We start from the raw sequence: 19,621 nt of genomic DNA on the forward strand, positions 1-19,621 counted from the left end.
GTATTTCCCTTTCTTCAATAAAAACGATAATCAAAACTTGGTTTTTATAGGGTTGCCAATGGAGAGAGACGTGGAGAGGGGCAGCTAGATTTTGTAGGAGTTTTTCTAGTCCTGTGAACAATATCTTCACCTGTATGATTTTTTTGCTAAATGCCACTGTACTCACTACATTGGCTTGGGGGCTGGGATGGCATAACACTGCTCTATTTTATAATTTTTTAAATTAAAAAAATTATTTTTTATTGAGATATAATCTCTTAATGTAAAATTCCTTTTTATAGAGTTGAATTCAGTGACTGTTCTATATATTCACTATGTTGTGCAGCCATCACCGCAATTCCAGGACGTTTTCATCACCCCAAAAAGAAACCCTGTACTTATTAGCACTCAGTCTCTGTTCTCCCCTCCACCATCCCTCGACAACCTCTAATTTTTGGGTCTCTATGAATTTGTCTATTCTGGACATTTCTTGTAGATGGGTTCATACAATATGTGGCCTTTTGTGTATGGCTTTTTTTACTTAGCGTGCTTTCAAGATTCATCCATGTTGTAGCATGTAACGATACTTCATTCCTTTTTATGGCTGAAAAATACTCCATTGTATAGATATATCACATTTTGAATATCCATTCGTAGTTAATGGACATTTGGGTGGTTTCTACTCTTTGGCTATTAAGAATAATGCTGCTGTGGACATTCATGCACAAGTCTTTTTAATGAATGTTTTCAGTTCTCTTGGGTATATACCTAGGAGTGGAATTACTGGGTCATACTTACCCTATGTTTAACTTTTGAGGAACTGCCAAATTGTTTTCCACAGAGGCTACACCGTTTTTCATCCCCACTAGCAGTTTATGAGGGTTCTCATTTCCCACATCCTCTCCAACTCTTGTCTTTTCTTGATAGCCACCCTGGTGATGAGTGCAAAGTGGCATCTCATTGTGGTTTGGACTTGCGTTCCCCTACTGACTAATGATGTAGAGCTTCTTTACATGTGCTTATTGGCCATTTGTGTATGTTTTTTGGAGAAGTATTCAGTTCTTTTGCTCATTTTAAAAATTAGATTATTTGTCTTTTTATTCTTGAAGTTATGAGTTCTTTATATATTCAGACTACCAGACCCTTATCAAATATATGATTTGCAAATATTTTCTCCCATTCTATGGGTTGTCTTTTTCACTTTCTTGATGGTGTCCTTTGAAGCACCAAGGCTTTTAATTTTGATGAAATCCAATTTATTTTTTTCTTTGATTGTTTGTGCTTTTGATGTCATATTTAAGAAACCGTTGCTTAAAATAAGGTCACAAAGATTTATATCTATGCTTCCTTCTAAGAGTTTTAGCTCTTACATTAAGGTCTGTCATCCATTTTGAATTAATTTTTTTACATATGTGGTTTTTTTCCCCTCCACGAAGCCCCAGCACATAGTTGTATATTGTAGTTGTAAGTCCTTCTAGTTCTGTGTGAGCCACCGCCACAGCATGGCTACTGACAAACGAGTGGTGTGGTTCTGCGCCTGGGAACCAAACCTGGATCGCTGAAGTGGAGCATGACGAACTTTAACCGCTAGGCCATCAGGGCTGGCTCTGAGTTAATTTTTATATATGGTATAAAGTGTGTGTCAGGATTCATTCCTTTGCATGTGAATATCCACTTGCCCTAGTACCATTTGTTGAAAAGACAATTCTTTCCCCGTTGATTTGTTTTGGTACCACTGTTGAAAATCAATTGACCATAAATTTAAAAGTTTATTTCTGGATAATCATTTCTATTCCATTGGTCTATATGTCTATCCTTAGGCCATTACCAAACTGTCTTGATTACTGGAGCTTTGTAGTAAGTTTTGAAATAGGGAAGTATGAGTACTCCAACACTGTTCTTCTTTTTCACTATTGTTTTGGTTAGTATATGGATCGATAGATGGATAGGGCTATCGGTAGGGCTGTGTATCTATCTATCTATGTCTGTGTATCTGTATATAAGAAAATGCTATCTTTTGCATTTCCATATGAATTTTAGGATTAGCTTGTCCATTTTTGCAAAAGAGGCAGTTGGAAGTTTGAGGAGGATTGTGTTGACTCTGTAGATCATTTTGGAGAGTATGGCCATCTTAACAATATTGAGTCTTCCTATCTATGAACATGGGATATCTTTCCATTTATTTAGATCTTCTTTAATTTCTTTCAACAGCGTTTTATAGTTTTCAGAGTAGAAAGTTTGCACTTATTTTGTTAAATTTATTCCTTAGTATTTTACTCTTTGATGTTATTGTAAATGGAAATCTTTTCTTAACTTTCAGGTTGCTTATTGCTATTGTATAGAAATATGAGTAATTTTTCTGTATTGATTTTGTAGCCTGCAACTTTGCTGAACTTGTTTATTTGCTCTAATAGTTTTTTTTTCTGTGAATTATTTAGGATTTTCTGTAAAAGATTCATCTTCAAATGGAGATAGTTTTACTTTTTTCTTTCTAATCTGGATGCCTTTTATTTCTTTTTCTTGCTTGATTGACCTGGCTAGAACCTCTAGTACAATGTTGAATAAATATGGAGAGAATGGACATCCTTGTCTTGTTCCTGATCTTAAGGTGAAAGCTTTCAATCTTTCGCCGTTAAGTATGATGTTAGCTGTAGGTTTTTCACAGATACCCCTTATCAAGTTGAGGAAGTTACCTTCAGTCCCAGTTTGTTGAGTGTTTTGATCATCAAAGGGTGTTGGATTCTAAGTCTCTTTTTTGTGTCTATTGAGATGATTGTGTTTTTTTTTCCTTCTTCATTCTATTAATATGGTGTATAACATTGATTTATTTTTGTATGGTGCATCAACCTTGTGTTCCTGGGATAAATTCCATTTGGTCATGGTGTATAATCCTTTTTATGTGTTGCTGGATTTGGTTTCCTAGTATTTTTTTTTTTTTCAAAGATTTTATTTTTCCTTTTTCTACCCAAAGCACCCCTGGTACACAGTTGTATATTTTTAGTTGTGAGTCCTTCCACTTGTATCATGTGGGATCCCACCTCAGCATGGCTCGGTGAGTGGCGCCATGTCTGCACCCAGGATCCAAACCTGTGAAACCGTGGCTGCTGAAGTGGAGCATGCGAACTTAACCACTTGGCCGTGGGGCTGGCCCCAGGTTTCCTAGTATTTTGGTGTGTGTATGTGTGTGAAGAAGATTGGCCCTGAGCTAACATCTGTGCCAATCTTGCTGTGTTTTTTGTATGTGGGCTGCCACCACAGCATGTCTTGATGAGTGGTGTGTAGGTCCGTGCCTCTGATCTGAACCCATGCACCTGGGCCACCAAAGCAGAGTGGGCAGACTTAACCACTACGCCACCAGGCTGACCCCTGGTTTCGTAGTATTTTGTTGAAGATTTTCGCATCTGTATTTATTACATATATTGATGTGTGGTTTTCTTTTCTTGTGATGTATCTCTGGCTGTTGTATCAAGGTAATACTGGCTTCATGGAATGAGTTAGGAAGAGTTCCCTGTTGTGTTTTTTGGAAGCGTTTGAGAATGATTGGTGTTAATTCTTCTGTAGACTTTTGGTAGAATTCACTAGTGAATCCGTCTGGTCCTGGGCTTTTCTTTGTTAGAAGTTTTTTTTGATATTACCTCAATCCATTTACTTGTGATAGGTCTAATCAGATTTTCTATTTCTTGAGTTAGTTTTGGTATTTTTAGGAATTTGTCCATTTCTTCTAGGTTTTCTAATTTGTTGGCATGCTATTGTTCATAATACTCTCTTATAATCGTTTTTTATTTCTGTAGGATTGGAATATTCTTTAATAGTGATTTTAGTGATTTGAATCTTCTCTCTTTTTTTCCTTGCTTAATGTTTGTATATTAAAAAAGAAGAAGCCACAGAGAATAAGACACAGACAGTTAGCCTACATGATATGCCTTCCTCTCCAGGCTCCTAGACTCTCTCCCCTTTTAGGCCCTAGCATATTTTTATGTGCTAGGCGCCATTTTAGCACCCATCTCTGCCTTCTTCAAACTCTAGGTCCCCAGAGAGAATGACTGAAGGAGAAACAGGGGTTTTACCAGCTTAAGATCAAATACCGGTTTCCTTTTAGAGGTCCTCTCCTTTTACCTGGATGATTGGCTTTGGGAGTGACCTCCTCCCTCCCCACATCAAGGGTGATACCATTGAGATTCGCAGGCAGTTTCCCCGTTTCAGTAGAACACAGACTGTAGCACATGGTCCTTCTGTGTGGTGACCCCCTCCAGGACATCCAAGTAGATTTGCTCAATAAACCAGTATTGTAAAGCAATTGCAATTTAGTCGTACTGTATTTTGTCAACTTGATTAGTTGATTCTTTTGAGATGCTTGACCTAGAACTCCTTTAGTCCTCATGTTTGGGAGTGGAATAGGTTTTAAGTGTTCTGTAATTATCGCTACCATAGTTTATGGAGGGTTGCCCATCACTTCTAAAAGTTAGGAGCCACTTAGCAAATCGTGTAATTGTGTATTGCATTATATTTATTGATGTTTGATAAGTTTGGTTATTCTTTCTATACTTTTGTGAGATAACGTACAATATTGTAGTTAAAATTTAATTGGGGCTGGCCCGTGGTGGAGTGGTTAAGTTCACGTGCTCTGCTTCGGCGGCCCAGGGTGTCGCTGGTTCAGATCCTGGACACGGACATGGCACTGCTCATTGAGCCATGCTGACGTGGCATCCCACATGCCACAACTAGAAGGACCCAGAACTAAAAATACACGACTATGTACTGGGGGGGGCTTTGGGGAGAAAAAGGAAAAATAAAATCTTAAAAAAAAAAGTGAAAAATCTCCTTGAGAATCCAGAATAATTAAGACTAAAGCAATGGATTTGAGATGCATTCTTGAAGCTCAGATTTTTTGCTATTCCTCAGTCCACCAGATCCAACCAGCTCAAGGCTTTAACCTAGAATTTACCATCTCCTTTTAGAATAGAAGGGCTGATAAAATGGTGTTGAACTTAAGAAATATCACTATACTGAAGATGATTACATGTTTCATCTGAGAGATGCTTTTAGAATTGTCTGTTAAAGTGTTGTAATGTTGTAAAGAAATCATATTGATGATTAGATTTCTTGAAGTAGTGTGTATTTTATGTTTTGAAATAGTTAGCTGAAAGTAAGATGGTTGGAGAATATAGAAACTGTAAGGAAAACTTCTTTTCTCCTCAGTATTGTGTGTTGAATGTCTCTTTTTCTCAGAGACAGAGTAAGTATTTTTTTTTTTAATCATTGGTTGGTTCTAGTGATGTCACATTTCTGTGAACTGGTAACTGGGGTAAAGTAGGGAGAGGCAGAGATCAGGGTAAAGCGGTATTTTTTAGAGGTATAATCAGGTTTATTTCATATAGATTAATGAACAATAGATAGCAGTTTGGAAGGAGTGTGTATATGGCTCAGAGTTATAAAAAAGATTTTGGAGAGGAGACTTTTGAGGGGCGATATTAAAGGGTGTTTTTCTAGGTAGAAAGGGCCTAAAAATGGAAGATTTGCTATAGAGGTTTTGTGTTGAACCCTGGAAAGAATCCAACGTGATCTGACTTGAGGTTCTTCGTACAAAGGCATTTTTCTTTCCTCCTCTACCTTTTTCCTTTTTATGTGATTGAGTAATATCTGGGGCCTGGTAAGAAAGAAAAGAATAACCCATTGGATGGGGATGAATAATGAGCTGACCCAGAAAAAGATGAAATACAGAAGCAACTGCAAAAGCCTTAAGCTGTTCTGCGCTGAAGACCTGCTAGGGAGAGAAGTAACGTGGAAAGGCCGTGGCTGCAGGCTCATGGTCTTTGGCGGAGGAGTGATAGAAATCGTTACCTTTATGGAGTCCCTGCCTTGCAGGTTCAAACAGCATCATTCCCGTTATAGATAAGAGGGGAGAGCCACACAGGTAGGGTCCAGGAATTCAGATTCCAAACCCAGAGCTCCATCAGTGGTTGTCGAACTTTTTTTTTAAAAAACTGCAGATCTGTTTTTTTCTCTTCTAGGGAAATCTTATATGGTACCCAATATACTCTACAGATAAAACCTAAATTGGATGAAATCAGAATGAGAGCACCTGAACTCAGCTTCTTTCTTTGGCCTTTTTTCTGTGGCCTTCTCTCCTCTTACTCTCCTGCTCAGAAGCTCTGAGGCATCTCTGTAAACTCCAGTTTGAAAATCATTGCATTTCCCCATACCGTGCTTCCTCATCTGGTGATAGTGGTTGAAAGTTGCCAGAAAAATAATCTCTTTGGTGGCAGTCTGCCAGCGTGTTTCGTGAAAAGGGTGTTAATAGTGTTTACAGTTGTACTCATGTTTGTGTCTGAGTCCATTCGGGCTGCTATAACGAGAGTCTCTTAGCCTGGGGGCTTAAACAACAAACATTTTTCTCCCAGTTCTGGAAACTGGGAAGGCCACAGATCTGGTGTCTGGTGAGGGCACGCTTCCTGGTTCGTGGTCTTCTCACTGTAACCTCACGTGGCAAAAGTGTCAGGGAGCTTTCTGGGGGCCTCATTTCTAAGGGCACTAATCCCCTTCATGAGGCCTCCTCACTCATGACCTAATCGCTCCCCAGAGGCCCTACTTCCAGATACCATTGATTGGGGATTAGGTTTCAACATAGAAATTTTGGAGGGACCCAAACATGTAGTGTATAGCAGTTTGTAATCAACACTGTTTATCAAAAGTGCATTTTTAAGAAGTTAATTTTCTTTGTCTTGAAGGTTGTGGCAGCATTGCCTGAAGATATGAGACCAGGTTCTAATTTCTATGGTTTTCCCTGGGAATTGGTGATATGTGCAGCTATTGTTGGATTTTTTGCTGTTCTCTTGTTTTTGTGGAGAAGTTTTCGATCGGTAAGTAACCAATGCTATATACTAAGAGAGTGTTCATTCTGTCTTCAGGTTGGACAAGTAATATGAGAAACTTATCTTTTATTTTAAGGAAGCAAGTTTGTAGTTATGTGGGTTACTCATGTTACTGTGTGGCTATTAGAAACTGAATATGGACTTAGAGGAATTTTTTTAAGTGTGAAAATTTTAAAGAATTTCTTTGTAGAAGTATTCTACACTAATCCTGAAACCCTGTGTTTATTTTTTGGTCTGCGTTTCCTGTTAACGGTGTACTAACATCTGTGAATGTACCGCCCAGCCTGAATCAGAACCATTGACTGTCACTTGTCCTTAGGTGATGCTCCCTCATTTCGTTCCCCTGCCTCCCTGTGCTGGAGGTAACCCTGTTCTGGATCCTCTGGGGATTATTTCCACGCCTTAAAATAATTTTTTTGGTCATGTCTACGTATATCTTTCAAGAGGATAGTATGTAATTTTATTTGGTATCATGCCAAGTATCATGTTTTGAAACTTTTTTTATTCCATCCTGTGTTACTAAGATTCACCCATTTTTGAATGAGGCAAATATTTTTCCATTTTGATTGTTCTAGAATATTACTTTGTAAGAATATACTACAGTTTATTTGTGTACTTTATGGTTTTGGCATTTGAGTTGTTCCCAGATGTTCTTAATTACAAAATAGTGCCGCTGTGTATATTCTTGTATTCGTCTCCTGTTGTATGTTTGTAAATTTCTCTTGGGAGAACATATTGATAATTGATGTATTTGGACTAGTTTCTTCCAGCTTAGTTTATTAATTTGTTCCACTTTCTGTGTTCTAAGAAGACGAGAACCTTAGCATACTCTCACATCCCTTGGTCTCCTTCACTTTCCAACCCACATCATGTTCGTATAATCTAGAATTTTAGTTCTAGCTGTATTTGTCTTTTTCTTGGTTCTTTCCTTTCTCCTGCACCCCTTCCCCATCCCTCAAGACAACAGCAACTATTACCAAGATATTTTATCACCCTTAATTTACATATCTCTTGCAAGGTTTCCTGATTTAATTCTTTTCATATTTGAAAAGTTTTCTCAAGATTGTTTTTAGTGTGGGTGTTTGTGTGGCAAACCTTCTGACACTTGATTTTGAATGCTTGAGGATATTTGAATTAAGTCCCTCCACTGGAATGAATGGTGATTTGTTCTGTATAAGCTTTCTAGGTCCAAAGTTCTATCCTTTTAATACTCTAAAACCCCTACTTTCTTGTCTTTTTACATCTAATGTTACTTATTGAAAAGTCTAATGTCAATGTGATTCTTATTCATTTGTAAGTGATTTGTTCTCTGTGGAGGCTTTTAGAACCTTCAATTTGATATTCTTACTTCAATATAATGTGTCTAGGTTTGAGCTTTTTCTTATTATTTCTTTTTAGAATTCTCTAGAACCTTTTAATATGAGATCTTTTATATTTTTTAATTCTGGGAAATTTCTTCTCCATTTTGTATATTTTTGCCCCCTTTTTGGGACTACTGTTCTTTAGATGTTCACCATTCTACTTCTGACTTCCATATCTCAACTTTTTTTTTTCAATTTTTTTGTGATTTCCTGGTACCTTTTGAGATCGTTCCTCGATCAGATGTTTAGTGCACTGATTTATTCCTCATCTACTGTACCCTTGACTTTGAAATTTTCTTTCTTTTTATTTTATCCCCATACATCGTCTGTAGATGATTTAAGTCCCCATTGTTTTTTCCGCTTAACTTATATACCTCAGCCCTAAGCCTGGCCTCCTTACACGTGGAATTTTTTCCTCCTTATTTGAGAGAGAGACAGAGGTTCAAGAAGAAAAGGGGTTTGTGTACTGTTTCGTTATAGTCAGTTCAGATCCCTGGCCCTATGGTAACATTTCTCAAGCTGTGTTATTTTGAAAATTAGCTCGAAAGGAGATGATAATAGGGGCTTCCTGAAACAGTTTGTTTTAGGGTCACATATGTTTGAGGAACAGTGGACTGAAATGAGATGAAACAGGTGTCTTCAAGGTGGACTTCTTTCAGAGCCTTTCACGTGCTGATGCACAATGTGAATCTTCAGTAGGGAGAGCATAACATGTAGCATTTTTCTCAGTGGAAATAGAACACATTTTGGCTAACTTATATTTGTACTAAGGCGCTAAGAAACCTGTTATTTTTAGGTTGGCAGTAGAAATCAAATAAATTAGATTTACCTGGATGTATATTTGTTTTAATGTAATTTTTGTTAAAAATTTGTTTCAGGTTCGAAGCCGGCTTTATGTGGGTAAGCTCTTTTTTCTATTTCAGATCTCATCATTGTTGTTCATAATTTCAAAACTTGAAACAATTCACACATGATAATATTGACTTTGTTTTTTAGGAAGAGAGAAAAAGCTTGCTGTGAAACTTTCTACACTATTGGAAGAAAAATGTAAACTCCTTGAAAAATTTAGCCTTGTTCAAAAACAGGTAAGATTTTTTGAAAATGTTGACGTTCACGCTAGACTCCGAGGACCTTATACTTCTTAACACAGGTGCTTCCGTGTGCGCTTAAGTTATTAATGCTTTGTTTGCAAAGTCTGAGAGTTCAGTTGCTTCTCCTATTCCAGTCTCACTGACTTTGACCATTGTGGTATGTGCATACTGGTGTCTCATTATTGTTTCCATTTGTGTTTCCCTTACTGATGAGGTTAAGCACATTTTCATATATTTATTGGCCATTTGGATATCCTTTTTGTGAAATTGCCTGTTCAGGTCTTGTTTCTCGTTTTTAAAGGTATGGTTATCTATCTTTTTCCTTTTTTCTGTTCTATTGGTCTATTTTTTTTTTCTTGGACCAGTACCATGCTTTTTTTATGTACTTTATTTTTATAATAAATCTTAATATCTGACAGTTTAAACCTCCAGGTTGGTTCTTCTTCAAGATTGCCGTGGCTCTCTGGCTTTTCATGTAAATTTTAAATGAGTTCAGTAATTGACGCCAGCCTGCATGCTTGCACGTAGCCTGCTGGGGATCTGATGGGGATTGCTTTAAATATATAGACTGATTTGGAGAGAATGGACATTTTGACAGTGTTGAGCTCTTATCCAGTATAGGTTTATACATTTTTGTGTTGAGGTCTTGCATGTCTTTTTTTAGATTTATTCCCTGGTATCTGATGGTATTTGGAACTATTATAAATTGTATAGTTTTTTCTTTAACACCTTTGTTGGGATATAATTACATACTATATAATTTGCAGTTACATTTAGAGTGTACAAATGAATGGTTTTTAGTATATTCACAGACTTGTACATCTATTACCGCAATCAATTTTTGAACATTTCTATTACCCTAAAAAGAAACCCTGCACACCCTTTGCTATCACCCTTCACCCCATCTCCCCGCTTCCAAGCCCTAGACAACTTATCTACTTTTTGTTTCTATAAACTTGCCTATTCGGGATTCCATTTCGCATAAATGGAATCATACATGTGATTCTTTGTGATGGGCATTTTTCTCTCAGCCTAATATGTTTAAGGTTCATCCGTTTTGTAGCATGTATCAGTACTTAATTTCTTTTTTTTGCCAAATAGTATTCCCTGTCACAATTTATATATGCATTTGTCAGTTGATGGACATTTGGGTTATTTTACTTTCTTGGCTGTTATAGATGCTGCTGCTCTGGACTTTCATATACAGGTTTTTGTGTGGATATATGTTTTAAATTCTTTTGGGTATATACCTAGGAGTGGCATTGCTGGATCTATATTTGGCTTTTGAAGAACTGCCAAATTGTTTTCCACAGTGACTGCACTAGTTTATATTCCAACTAGCAGTTTGTGAGTGTTGCGATTTCTCCACATCCTTCCCAACACTTGTTACTATCTGTCTTTTTGATTATAGCCATCCTAGTGGGTGAGAAGTGGTGTTTTACTGTGGTTTTAATTTGCATTTCTGTTATGACTAATGATGTTGAGCATCTTTTTATGTGCTTACTGGCCTTTTGTATATCTTCTTTGGAGAAATGTCTACTCAGTTCCTTTGCCTTTTTTTTTGGTAAGGAAGATTGGCCCTGAGATAACATCAGTTGCCAATCTTTCTCTTTTTTCTTGAGGAAGATTGTTGCTGAGCTAACATCTGTGGCAATCCTCTATTTTGTATGTGGGACACCACCACAGCGTGGCTTGATGAGCAGTGCACAGGTCTGCACCCAGGATCCAAATGTGTGAACCCCGGGCTGCTGAAGCAGAGTGTGGGAAGTTCACCACCACGCCACTGGGCTGGCCCTATTTAGGTCTTTATTTCACTACTGTTTTGTAGTTTTCAGAGTACAAGATTTGCACTTCTTTTGTTAAATTTATTCCTAAGTATTTTATTCTTTTTGATTCTATTCAAATGGATTTTTTTTTTAATTTCACATTTGATTTGCTCGTTGCTGGTATAGTGTTTATTGTCTTGTTATTTTCTAAACATTCATGGTCCCTTTAGTGATGTCCACTCTTTTATTTCTGATATTAGTTGTTTGTCCTTCTCTCCCTCTTTTTTTAATCCCCTTTTCAGCCTTGACAGTAGTTTATCAATTTTTTTAGTGTTTTCAAAGAACAATCTTTGGCTTAGTTGATCCTTTTTATTTTATTTGTTTTCTCTTTCATTGTTTTCTCTAACACTTCCTTTTCCCACTTTTCCTTGGTTTATTTGCTCCTCTTTTTTTATCACTTCTTGGGATGGGTACTTAAATCATTGAGGTTTTAGCCTTCTGTTAGAATTTCTGCATTAAAGTTGTAATTTACTCTGGAAGTTTGTCTTTTGTTAAAGCACTCTGCCAGTTTTGACATGTCATGGTTTCCTGATCATTTAGTGTAAAATATTTTAAAATATTTGTTATGATATCTTCTTTGAAACATTGTTTTTTTGGTAGGGTATTTATTAATTTCTTGACATATCGGGATTTCCCAATAATTTATTATTAACTTTTAGCTTAATTCTATTTAATTCAGAGAATATGCTTTGTATGATTTCAGTCCTTTGCTGTTTTTTGAGACTTAATTTATGGCTTGGTATAAAATGGATTTTGGTAAATGTTTTCTACAATATAGATATATACATATCATTATCCTTGTGCCAGTACCAGACTGTTTTATTTACTATAGTTTGTTGATATTTAAATTAAAAAATTAAGTCACTTGTTAATTTTTTATTCATGTTGTCTATTGGTTATTGAGAGAAGTATGTTAAAATTTCCCATTATGATTGTGGATTTTTTTTTCTCTTTTTGTTTTGTCAATTTTATGTATATTCAGGCTATGTTAGGTGCATCCAGATTTAGAGTTGTTTTGTCTTCCTCGTTAGATTGACCCTTTTGTCGTTATGAAATGCCCCTGTTTATCTCTGGTAATTCTTGCCTGTCTCATATTAGCTTAGCTGTCCCAGCTTTCGTTTGCTAAGTATTCACATAGTAGATCTCTCCCCATTATACTACTTTCAACCTTTTTATACACTTAGATTTAAGTTGTCTCTTTTGGAAACAATATATAATTGAGTTTCGGGTTTTTTTGGGGGGAGGAAGATTGACTTTGAGCTAACATCTGTTCCTAATCTTCCTCTTTTTGCTTGAGGAAGATTGTTCCTGAGCTAACATCCGTGCCTATCTTCTTCTATTTTGTATGTTGGACAGCACCACAGCGTGGCTTGGTGAGCGGTGTGTAGGTCCGTGCCTGGGATCTGAACCTGCAAACTCCAGGCTGCTGAAGCAGAGTGTGCAAACAACTACTACACCACCGGGCCAGCCCTGGGTTTAGCTTTTTTCAGTCAGGCTAAAAAAATCTTTGTATTTGGTTAGACTGTTTAGTTCATTTGCATTTAATGTAATTTCAATTTTATTAGGGCTCAAATCTACCATCTTAACTATTTATTTTCTCTTTGGCCTACCTGTTTGGTATTCTTTTTTCTCTTCCTTTTTGTTTCCTTTTGGATTGAAGTAGTTTTCTATTAATTAAATATTTTCTGTAGCAATGGTTTTTTTTCTTTTGTTACAGGAGAAGATTCACCCTAAGCTAACATTTGTTGCCAATCTTCCTCATTTTTCTTCCTTCCTTTTCCCCTACCAAAACCCCACTACGTAGTTGTGTATAGTAGCAAGTTCTTTTGGTTCCTCTGTGTGAGCTGCCGCCGTGGCACGGCTACTAACAGATGAGTGGTGTGGTTCTGCGCCCAGGAAGCGAACCCAGGCCACCAAAGCAGAGCGTGCTGAACTTGAACCGCTAGGCTGTGAGGGCTGGGTCTCAGTGAGTTTGTTAGTTAGGGATTATTTTATATTCTTTTAATGATCACCTTACAGATTGCAACATGTATCCTTAATTTATTAAAGTCTAGTATAAATTAGTGCTGTTACTCCTTATTGGGCAATGCAAGGATCTTAGAAGGCTTTAATTCCATTTTCCCCTTTTATTCAAGAGCTATTGTACTATATTTTGATTTTATATTTATCCTAACTCCAAAATTATTTTATTATTATTTGAAACAGTCAATGTTCATTTGGATTTGTCCGCACATTTATTCTTTCCATGCTCTTCGTTCCTGCTCCCATCTAGGATAATTTTCCTTCCTCCTAAAGAATACCCTGGTTTTTCCTTTTGTGGAGTATACTGTTGATAAATTCTCCCCATTTTTGTTTGGGATATCTTTATTTCTTCATTTTATATAGTGCTGTTTATAGAATTCTGAGTTGGCAGTTATTTTCTTTAAGCACATTGAACATCGATTATTCCTGCTTCTTTTTTTTTTTAAAGATTTTAGTTTTTTCCTTTTTCTCCCCAAAGCCCTCCGGTACATAGCTGTATATTCTTAGTTGTGGGTCCTTCTAGTTGTGGCATGTGGGATGCTGCCTCAGCATGGCTTGATGAGCGGTGCCATGTCCGCGCCCAGGATCCGAACAGATGAAACACTGGGCTGCCAAAGCAGAGTGTGTGAACCTAACCACTCTGCCACAGGGCTGGCCCCTATTCCTGCTTTTTTTTCCTGCCATGTTGTTTGTTGGTCAAAGTCAGCTATAAGTTTTACTGAATTTTGATGGTATTATGTCCTTTTCTGTATCTTTTTTTCTCTTTCAATTTTTTAAATTGAGGTATAATTTTCATATAGTAGATGGACATTCTTAAATACACAGTTCTATGAATTTTGACAAGTATATTCACCCATGTGTCTACCACCTCCAGATGATATGGAACATTTCTATCACCTGTAAATTTCCCTCATGCTCATTTGTTAGTCCCCTACCCCTGCCAACAACTACTGTTTTTATTTCTGTCGCCATAAATTAGTTTTTGTCTGTTAGAGAGTTCATATAAATGAAATCATACTCTGTTTTTTGTCTGGCTTTTATCAGTTAGCATTATATTTTTCAGATTCACTATGTTATTGCTTATATTAGTAGGTTTTTGGTTTTTTTTACTTCTAAGTAAATTTATTGTATCAGTATACCACAATTTTTTATCCATTTCCCTGTTCATATGATTCTTTCCAGCTTTTGACTATTATGAATGAAGTTGCTATGATGATTCTACCAGTTTTTTTTGTTGTTTTTGGTGGGCAGGTCTTTTTGCTCCTCTTTAGTAAGTACCTAGTACTGGAATTGGTGGGTCATAGGGCAGGTATGGTTTAACTTTATAAGAAACTGTCTGGCTACTTTGTCTTTGATTTTCAGCGGTGTTGCTTCTAGTATCTGTGGTATAATGTCTTTCTTTAGTTTTGGAACACTCAGTCGTTATCTTTTCAAATATTTTTTTTGCCTTCATTTTTTGTTCTCTCTTCCTGGAACTCTAAATCCTTGTATTTTAGCTTTTTACTATATTCCATATATTTCTTGTGTTCTCTGGATTTTTCCATCTTTTTGCTCACACTTTAGTCTGGATATTTTGTTCTGCTGTAGCTTCCGTTTTACTAATTGTCTTTGTCTATGTCAAATCATCTCTTAAATTATCTTTTGACATCTGAATTTCATTTATTGCCTTTTTCAGTTCTCCAGTTTCAATGTGGCTCTCTTTGTAATTCTTTTTCTCTGGTTCACTATTGTCTTTTAGTTCCTTTTACTTGTTAAGCTTACTTATCTTAATGTCTGGCTGAGAACTCCCTTATCTGCCTCCTCCAAGAGTCCTTTTCCCTTGCTCATTTTTTCTCTTGGTTCTCAGTCGGATCTTGTCTTCTTGAATGCCAGATTATTTTACGTTGAGTGTCAGTGATAGTGTAACAAAAATTGTAGAGGTAATTTTGAAGCTGTGGGTGGTATTACCCTTCTCCAGTGAGGAGTCACTGTTACTTCTCATAGACAGCTAGGCTAGGGACTTCAGAAATCTTAGATTACTTTAATCACAGATTGAGATGTTTGGAAACTTGGCCTCAGTTCAAAGGATTGGTGTGTTTCTGGTTTCAACTTTCTTGTAAGGTAGACGGTGTGGGTTGGTATTAGTTTCCTATGGCTGCTATGACAAATTACCACAAACTTAGTGGCATAAAGCAACACAAATTTATTCTCTTACAGTTCTGGAGGTCGGAAGTCTAAAACCAATCTTATAGGGCTAAAATTAAGATATTAGCAGGTCTGTTTCCTTTTGGAGGCTCCGGGAGAGAATCCATTCCTTGCCTCTTCCACCTTCAAGAAGCTACCCACCCTCCTTGGCTCACAGCCATGTCACTCCAGCCTCTGCTTCCATCTTCACATCGTCTTCTGACTTCCATCTTTCTGCCTCCCTCTTATAAGGACCCTTGGGATTTTTTTGGGCCTACCAGGATAATCTTGTATATTCTCCCCATCTCAAGAGCCTTAACTTAATCACGTCTGGAAATTCTGGAATTAGAATGGAATTTGGGGAGGTCATTATTCAGCCTACCATAGGGTACCATCCTAAAACCTGACCTTTATGGCTCATCCTACTCAGGAGGTCCTGAACTCTAAGTTTTGTCTTCTCAGCTCCCACTTCTAGTTTCTCTGCTCAGTTTCTCAGCCTAGCATCTTCTCCTTTTTGTGGGGGGGCAGAGGGGGAGGCCAGGAAGTAAATGTCAAATGTTGGATTTGTCTTTCTGAGGATTCCCTCTTTTGTCACAAATTGTCACTATTGTGATAGCTCTCTGAGGTCTTTGACATATTCTGTTTTTTGGTGTTTTTGTCTAGCTCTTCTTGTTCTTAGTGAGAAGGTTGACTCCAAACAACCTAGTTTTCCATTTAATCATTTTTTTTTGGAAGCATTGAAATAAGCACATTTTGTTAAACCTTATAGCATTGTATGTTTCATTGTCTTTATTTTACTTTGTTCTTGGTTGTTCTCTTTATCTTTTAAACGTTTTATATTCCCTACTTGCTTTATTTGTTGTGTGATATGAATTAGAAGTGGAAATTTCTGATGGCCATTTAGTATAGATTTCTCTTCAGTGAGTAGGCAGACTCTGGACAGCTCTCTTATTCTTAAAGGTGAAGTTCTGCTACTTGTTGCCCAAGCTAGTGGGTTCTGGTGTGTTAGGTACCCTGGCTTTGTTTGTTATAGTGGTCACATTTGAAGAGCTTAAAGCTCAGTAAATCCAAGTAGATTTAACATACATGTGGGAGTGGATTCTGTCTGCTAGCTAGACACCTTATTTAGATAAAATTTGGAATAAAATTTGTAGAGTTTTTGCTTACAGGGTTGCTTTCTTTCAGTATGAAGGCTTAGAGTCATCTTTAAAGGATGCCAGCTTTGAGAAGGAGTCAACAGAAGCACAAAGTTTGGAGGTAAAAACAAATAGTATAATTATAACAGCTGGAGGAAGGATTCTTACTAAATAACGCAAACTTTAAAAATAATCTCAAAACTATTTAAAAGGAAACATGAAAGAGCATCTCTGGATGTTAAAACTTAAAGAAGGTAAATATAGGAAATAGAACGTTATTAGGTAGCATAAACTATTTTAAGAATTTGAGCTTTTGTTGCTATCTTGTTTTGAGTGAAGCATATTCAGTTCACTGGGTTCTAGGGCTGTATAAGCTGCTGTTTATTCTTCATTTCTGAGAAATGTATTAAGTTGCTCACTCCTTTTTTGACTCAGTTTGCTCCAGAGAGGAAAAATAGGATTCATCTTCATAAATTTAGGAGTAGTTGGCAACAATAAATTTTGTGTGGCAATACTTGCCTTTACTTCATCCCAGTTTATTAGGAGCTGACTAGAATTAGACCAAAGATTTCTATTATAAGCAGTAGTGTGCTGGAAAAGGTTTAATGACTGGCTCCTTGAAAAGCAGGAGCCTTTTTTTGTAGCATTTGCTGAGTTCTGTTGTATAAATACTCCCAATGACGAATTTCAAGGCACCAACATGATGTCACTGAATGTGGAGTTGGGAAGAGATGTGCATAGTCGGCTCTTCTGAGCCAGGTATGATTTGGCTAATAGTAAGGAAGGAAAGTATGATAATTTGTCATTTAGGAAAGATGCGACAGATTAGAGTAAGTAATAGGAGTGTCTTACTGCAGTTTAAAGATGGAAGTGTTGTAGAAAGCATACCATTATTAAAGCAGAAAATAATGGACTCTGTACCTTTGGTCCACGTGTTCAGTCAGTCCAGCCTGGCAGTTCTTAATCACCGAGGTCTCTGTCATCATCAGAAACTATGTAGCATGATTTAGCATTTCTTAGTAGAGTCTGAAGGAAGTTATAAATTGAATTCCAAATGAAATAAATTTCTTAATCTTTTCTTTCTTCATGTGTTACCTATTAATATCCTTAAGAACTTGTTAAAATTGTTTTTTTAAATTTGTTGACCTTCAATTTTAACTACTACTGTTCCAGTAGTAATTTAGTAGATTGATTAAAAAACAGAATTTTAGAAGACATTTAGCATGCTAACAAAAGAGCAAAAACCAGAGAACAGAGACATTGCCTCAAGCTTTCTGGTATTGTGGATAAAATAAAACACACCAATTTATTCTCGAGGTATTGAATTTACATAATCTAGCAGTAAAATTAGCTGAATTTTTACCTTAAAGTGAACATTTTGGAAGTTTTCCTCTAATTTTAGTAATTTTTAAAAACATACAGTTTATTTTCAAGATTGGCAAACATCATTGAATATAAACTGTTATTTACAACTTAAAAAAATTTGATGGTTGAAACTGTAGATAAAATCAAAACAGTAGAGTAATTTTGATTCAAGTCAGAGAATTCACATAACCAGATAGTCAAATTTGGGGAAATATATATAAATAAGTTTTTTAACCACTATAGTATAATATGTATTTGTTCTGCTTTTATTTTGGCCTGCATTAAATTCTTTGAATTTGTGGTTTATTTTTTTTTTTACCAAGTTTGTTGAAGGATCACAAATATCAGAGGTATGTTTATTATAGTATTTAAAAATCCAGAATAATCCAATAACTAATCATTTTAAATTAGAAAAGTCACAGAAAATATGTCTTTAATTCAATGTAGCATATTATTATGAAGCAATCTTGATTTTTTTGTTTATTTTTTATTTTACTATGTCTTTAATTATATTAAATTGGATTTATTTCTCATTTTTCCCTTTATAATGCTTTAGAGCAGAGGTTGGGCATGCTAAATTCTGGGCTCTCCACCTGTTTTTGTAAAGAAAATTTTACTGGAGCACAGCCATGCTCATTCATTTATGTATTGTCTTGGCTTTCTTACTACATGGGCATACTTGGGTACTTGGCACAGACTCTGCATGGCCTGTAAGCCTAGGATACTTACTCTCTGGCTCTTTACTGGAAAAGTTTACTGATGCCTGCCAGAATTGCTGTTGTTTCAGTGTTGTAAAAATGAACAAATATATAAACTAAACTTACTCTAACTTACAGCATATCTGTTTGATTATACTCGTCTGACTTACCCTGGCCAAAAATTCCAGTCTGTCTTATAAAGTTGGCTTCCTCTTTTAGGAAATCTGTGAAAAGCTGGACAGATCCAAATCTGAACTTGAGGATGAGATACTCTTTCTAGAAAAAGAGTTAAAAGAAGAGAAATCTAAACATTCTGAACAAGATGAATTGGTAAGGCTTTCGTGTTTGGGGAGACTGTAGGAAAAAGAAAGTTACTGAGTTTTAAAAATTAGTATATTGGTTAAAATATTACATGCACGGTAAATAACTAGAAGAACACAGAAGGCTGTGAAGTGGAAAGTGACATTTTCCAGATCCACTGGCTCTTTCATTTGCTAGAGGTTACCATTACCATGGTAAGTTTCTTGCATATTCTTATAGAAATTTTCTCTATGCACTGTGGAAGTAGCTCACATAAATAACTTAAATTGAGTAATCACATGCATAATCTATATTTTCTTATTACTCAAAAGGTATGTTACCATTTTAATTTTCCTTTATTTGTCATTCCATTTTAAATCTGTCTTAAGGAAGATCTTGATGTGTGTGAGATTATTTAGTAAGATACGATATTTGTGGACTTATCTATATAACGTAAAGGTTATGACATATTAAAGATGAGATGAAATACTATTGTTATTTAACTTTCACATAAAATCCCTTAAGGCATATGGCTGAGAAGTTTTCATAATTTGAGCTGTCACTTTTTGAGCAAAAGTGTTAGGGTAATAAGATATCTAATATGTATGGCATCTTGGAAACTAGGAGTTTAGTAAATACTTGTTTCTTGATTGATACTGTCTTTCCAGATGGTGGATATTTCAAAAAGGATACAGTCCCTAGAAGATGAATCAAAAGCCCTCAAATCACAAGTAGCTGAAGTAAGTTTAATGGGGCTAATAGGTCTGTTGTTTTTGAAAATCATTTTATTTTTACTATTCTTTTTATC

General features: G+C 36.2%; 1 protein-coding gene across 17 annotated transcripts in view; it reads left to right on the top strand.

The window, feature by feature from the left end:
• The window catches only part of MIA2 (MIA SH3 domain ER export factor 2), an 88,117-nt gene that overhangs the window by 22,377 nt on the left and 46,119 nt on the right, over nt 1-19,621 (top strand). For 9 of the 17 annotated variants that reach the window (XR_011441077.1, XM_014734174.3, XM_023624357.2 and 6 more), the window contains 7 exons: nt 6,708-6,839; nt 9,091-9,112; nt 9,209-9,297; nt 16,500-16,571; nt 18,139-18,165; nt 18,733-18,843; nt 19,482-19,553. Coding sequence is in view for 16 of the 17 variants with exons in the window: in XM_014734174.3 (XP_014589660.2) it covers nt 6,708-6,839; nt 9,091-9,112; nt 9,209-9,297; nt 16,500-16,571; nt 18,139-18,165; nt 18,733-18,843; nt 19,482-19,553 (525 nt within the window). In the remaining variant the exon portion in view is untranslated. The remainder of the gene's footprint in view (nt 1-6,707; nt 6,840-9,090; nt 9,113-9,208; nt 9,298-16,499; nt 16,572-18,138; nt 18,166-18,732; nt 18,844-19,481; nt 19,554-19,621) is intronic. The other 8 variants (XM_023624352.2, XM_070274556.1, XM_023624379.2 and 5 more) reach the window with 1 other exon arrangement.

The sequence above is a fragment of the Equus caballus genome, chromosome 1, assembly GCF_041296265.1.
Source record: "Equus caballus isolate H_3958 breed thoroughbred chromosome 1, TB-T2T, whole genome shotgun sequence".
Taxonomy (NCBI): Eukaryota; Metazoa; Chordata; class Mammalia; order Perissodactyla; family Equidae; genus Equus; species Equus caballus.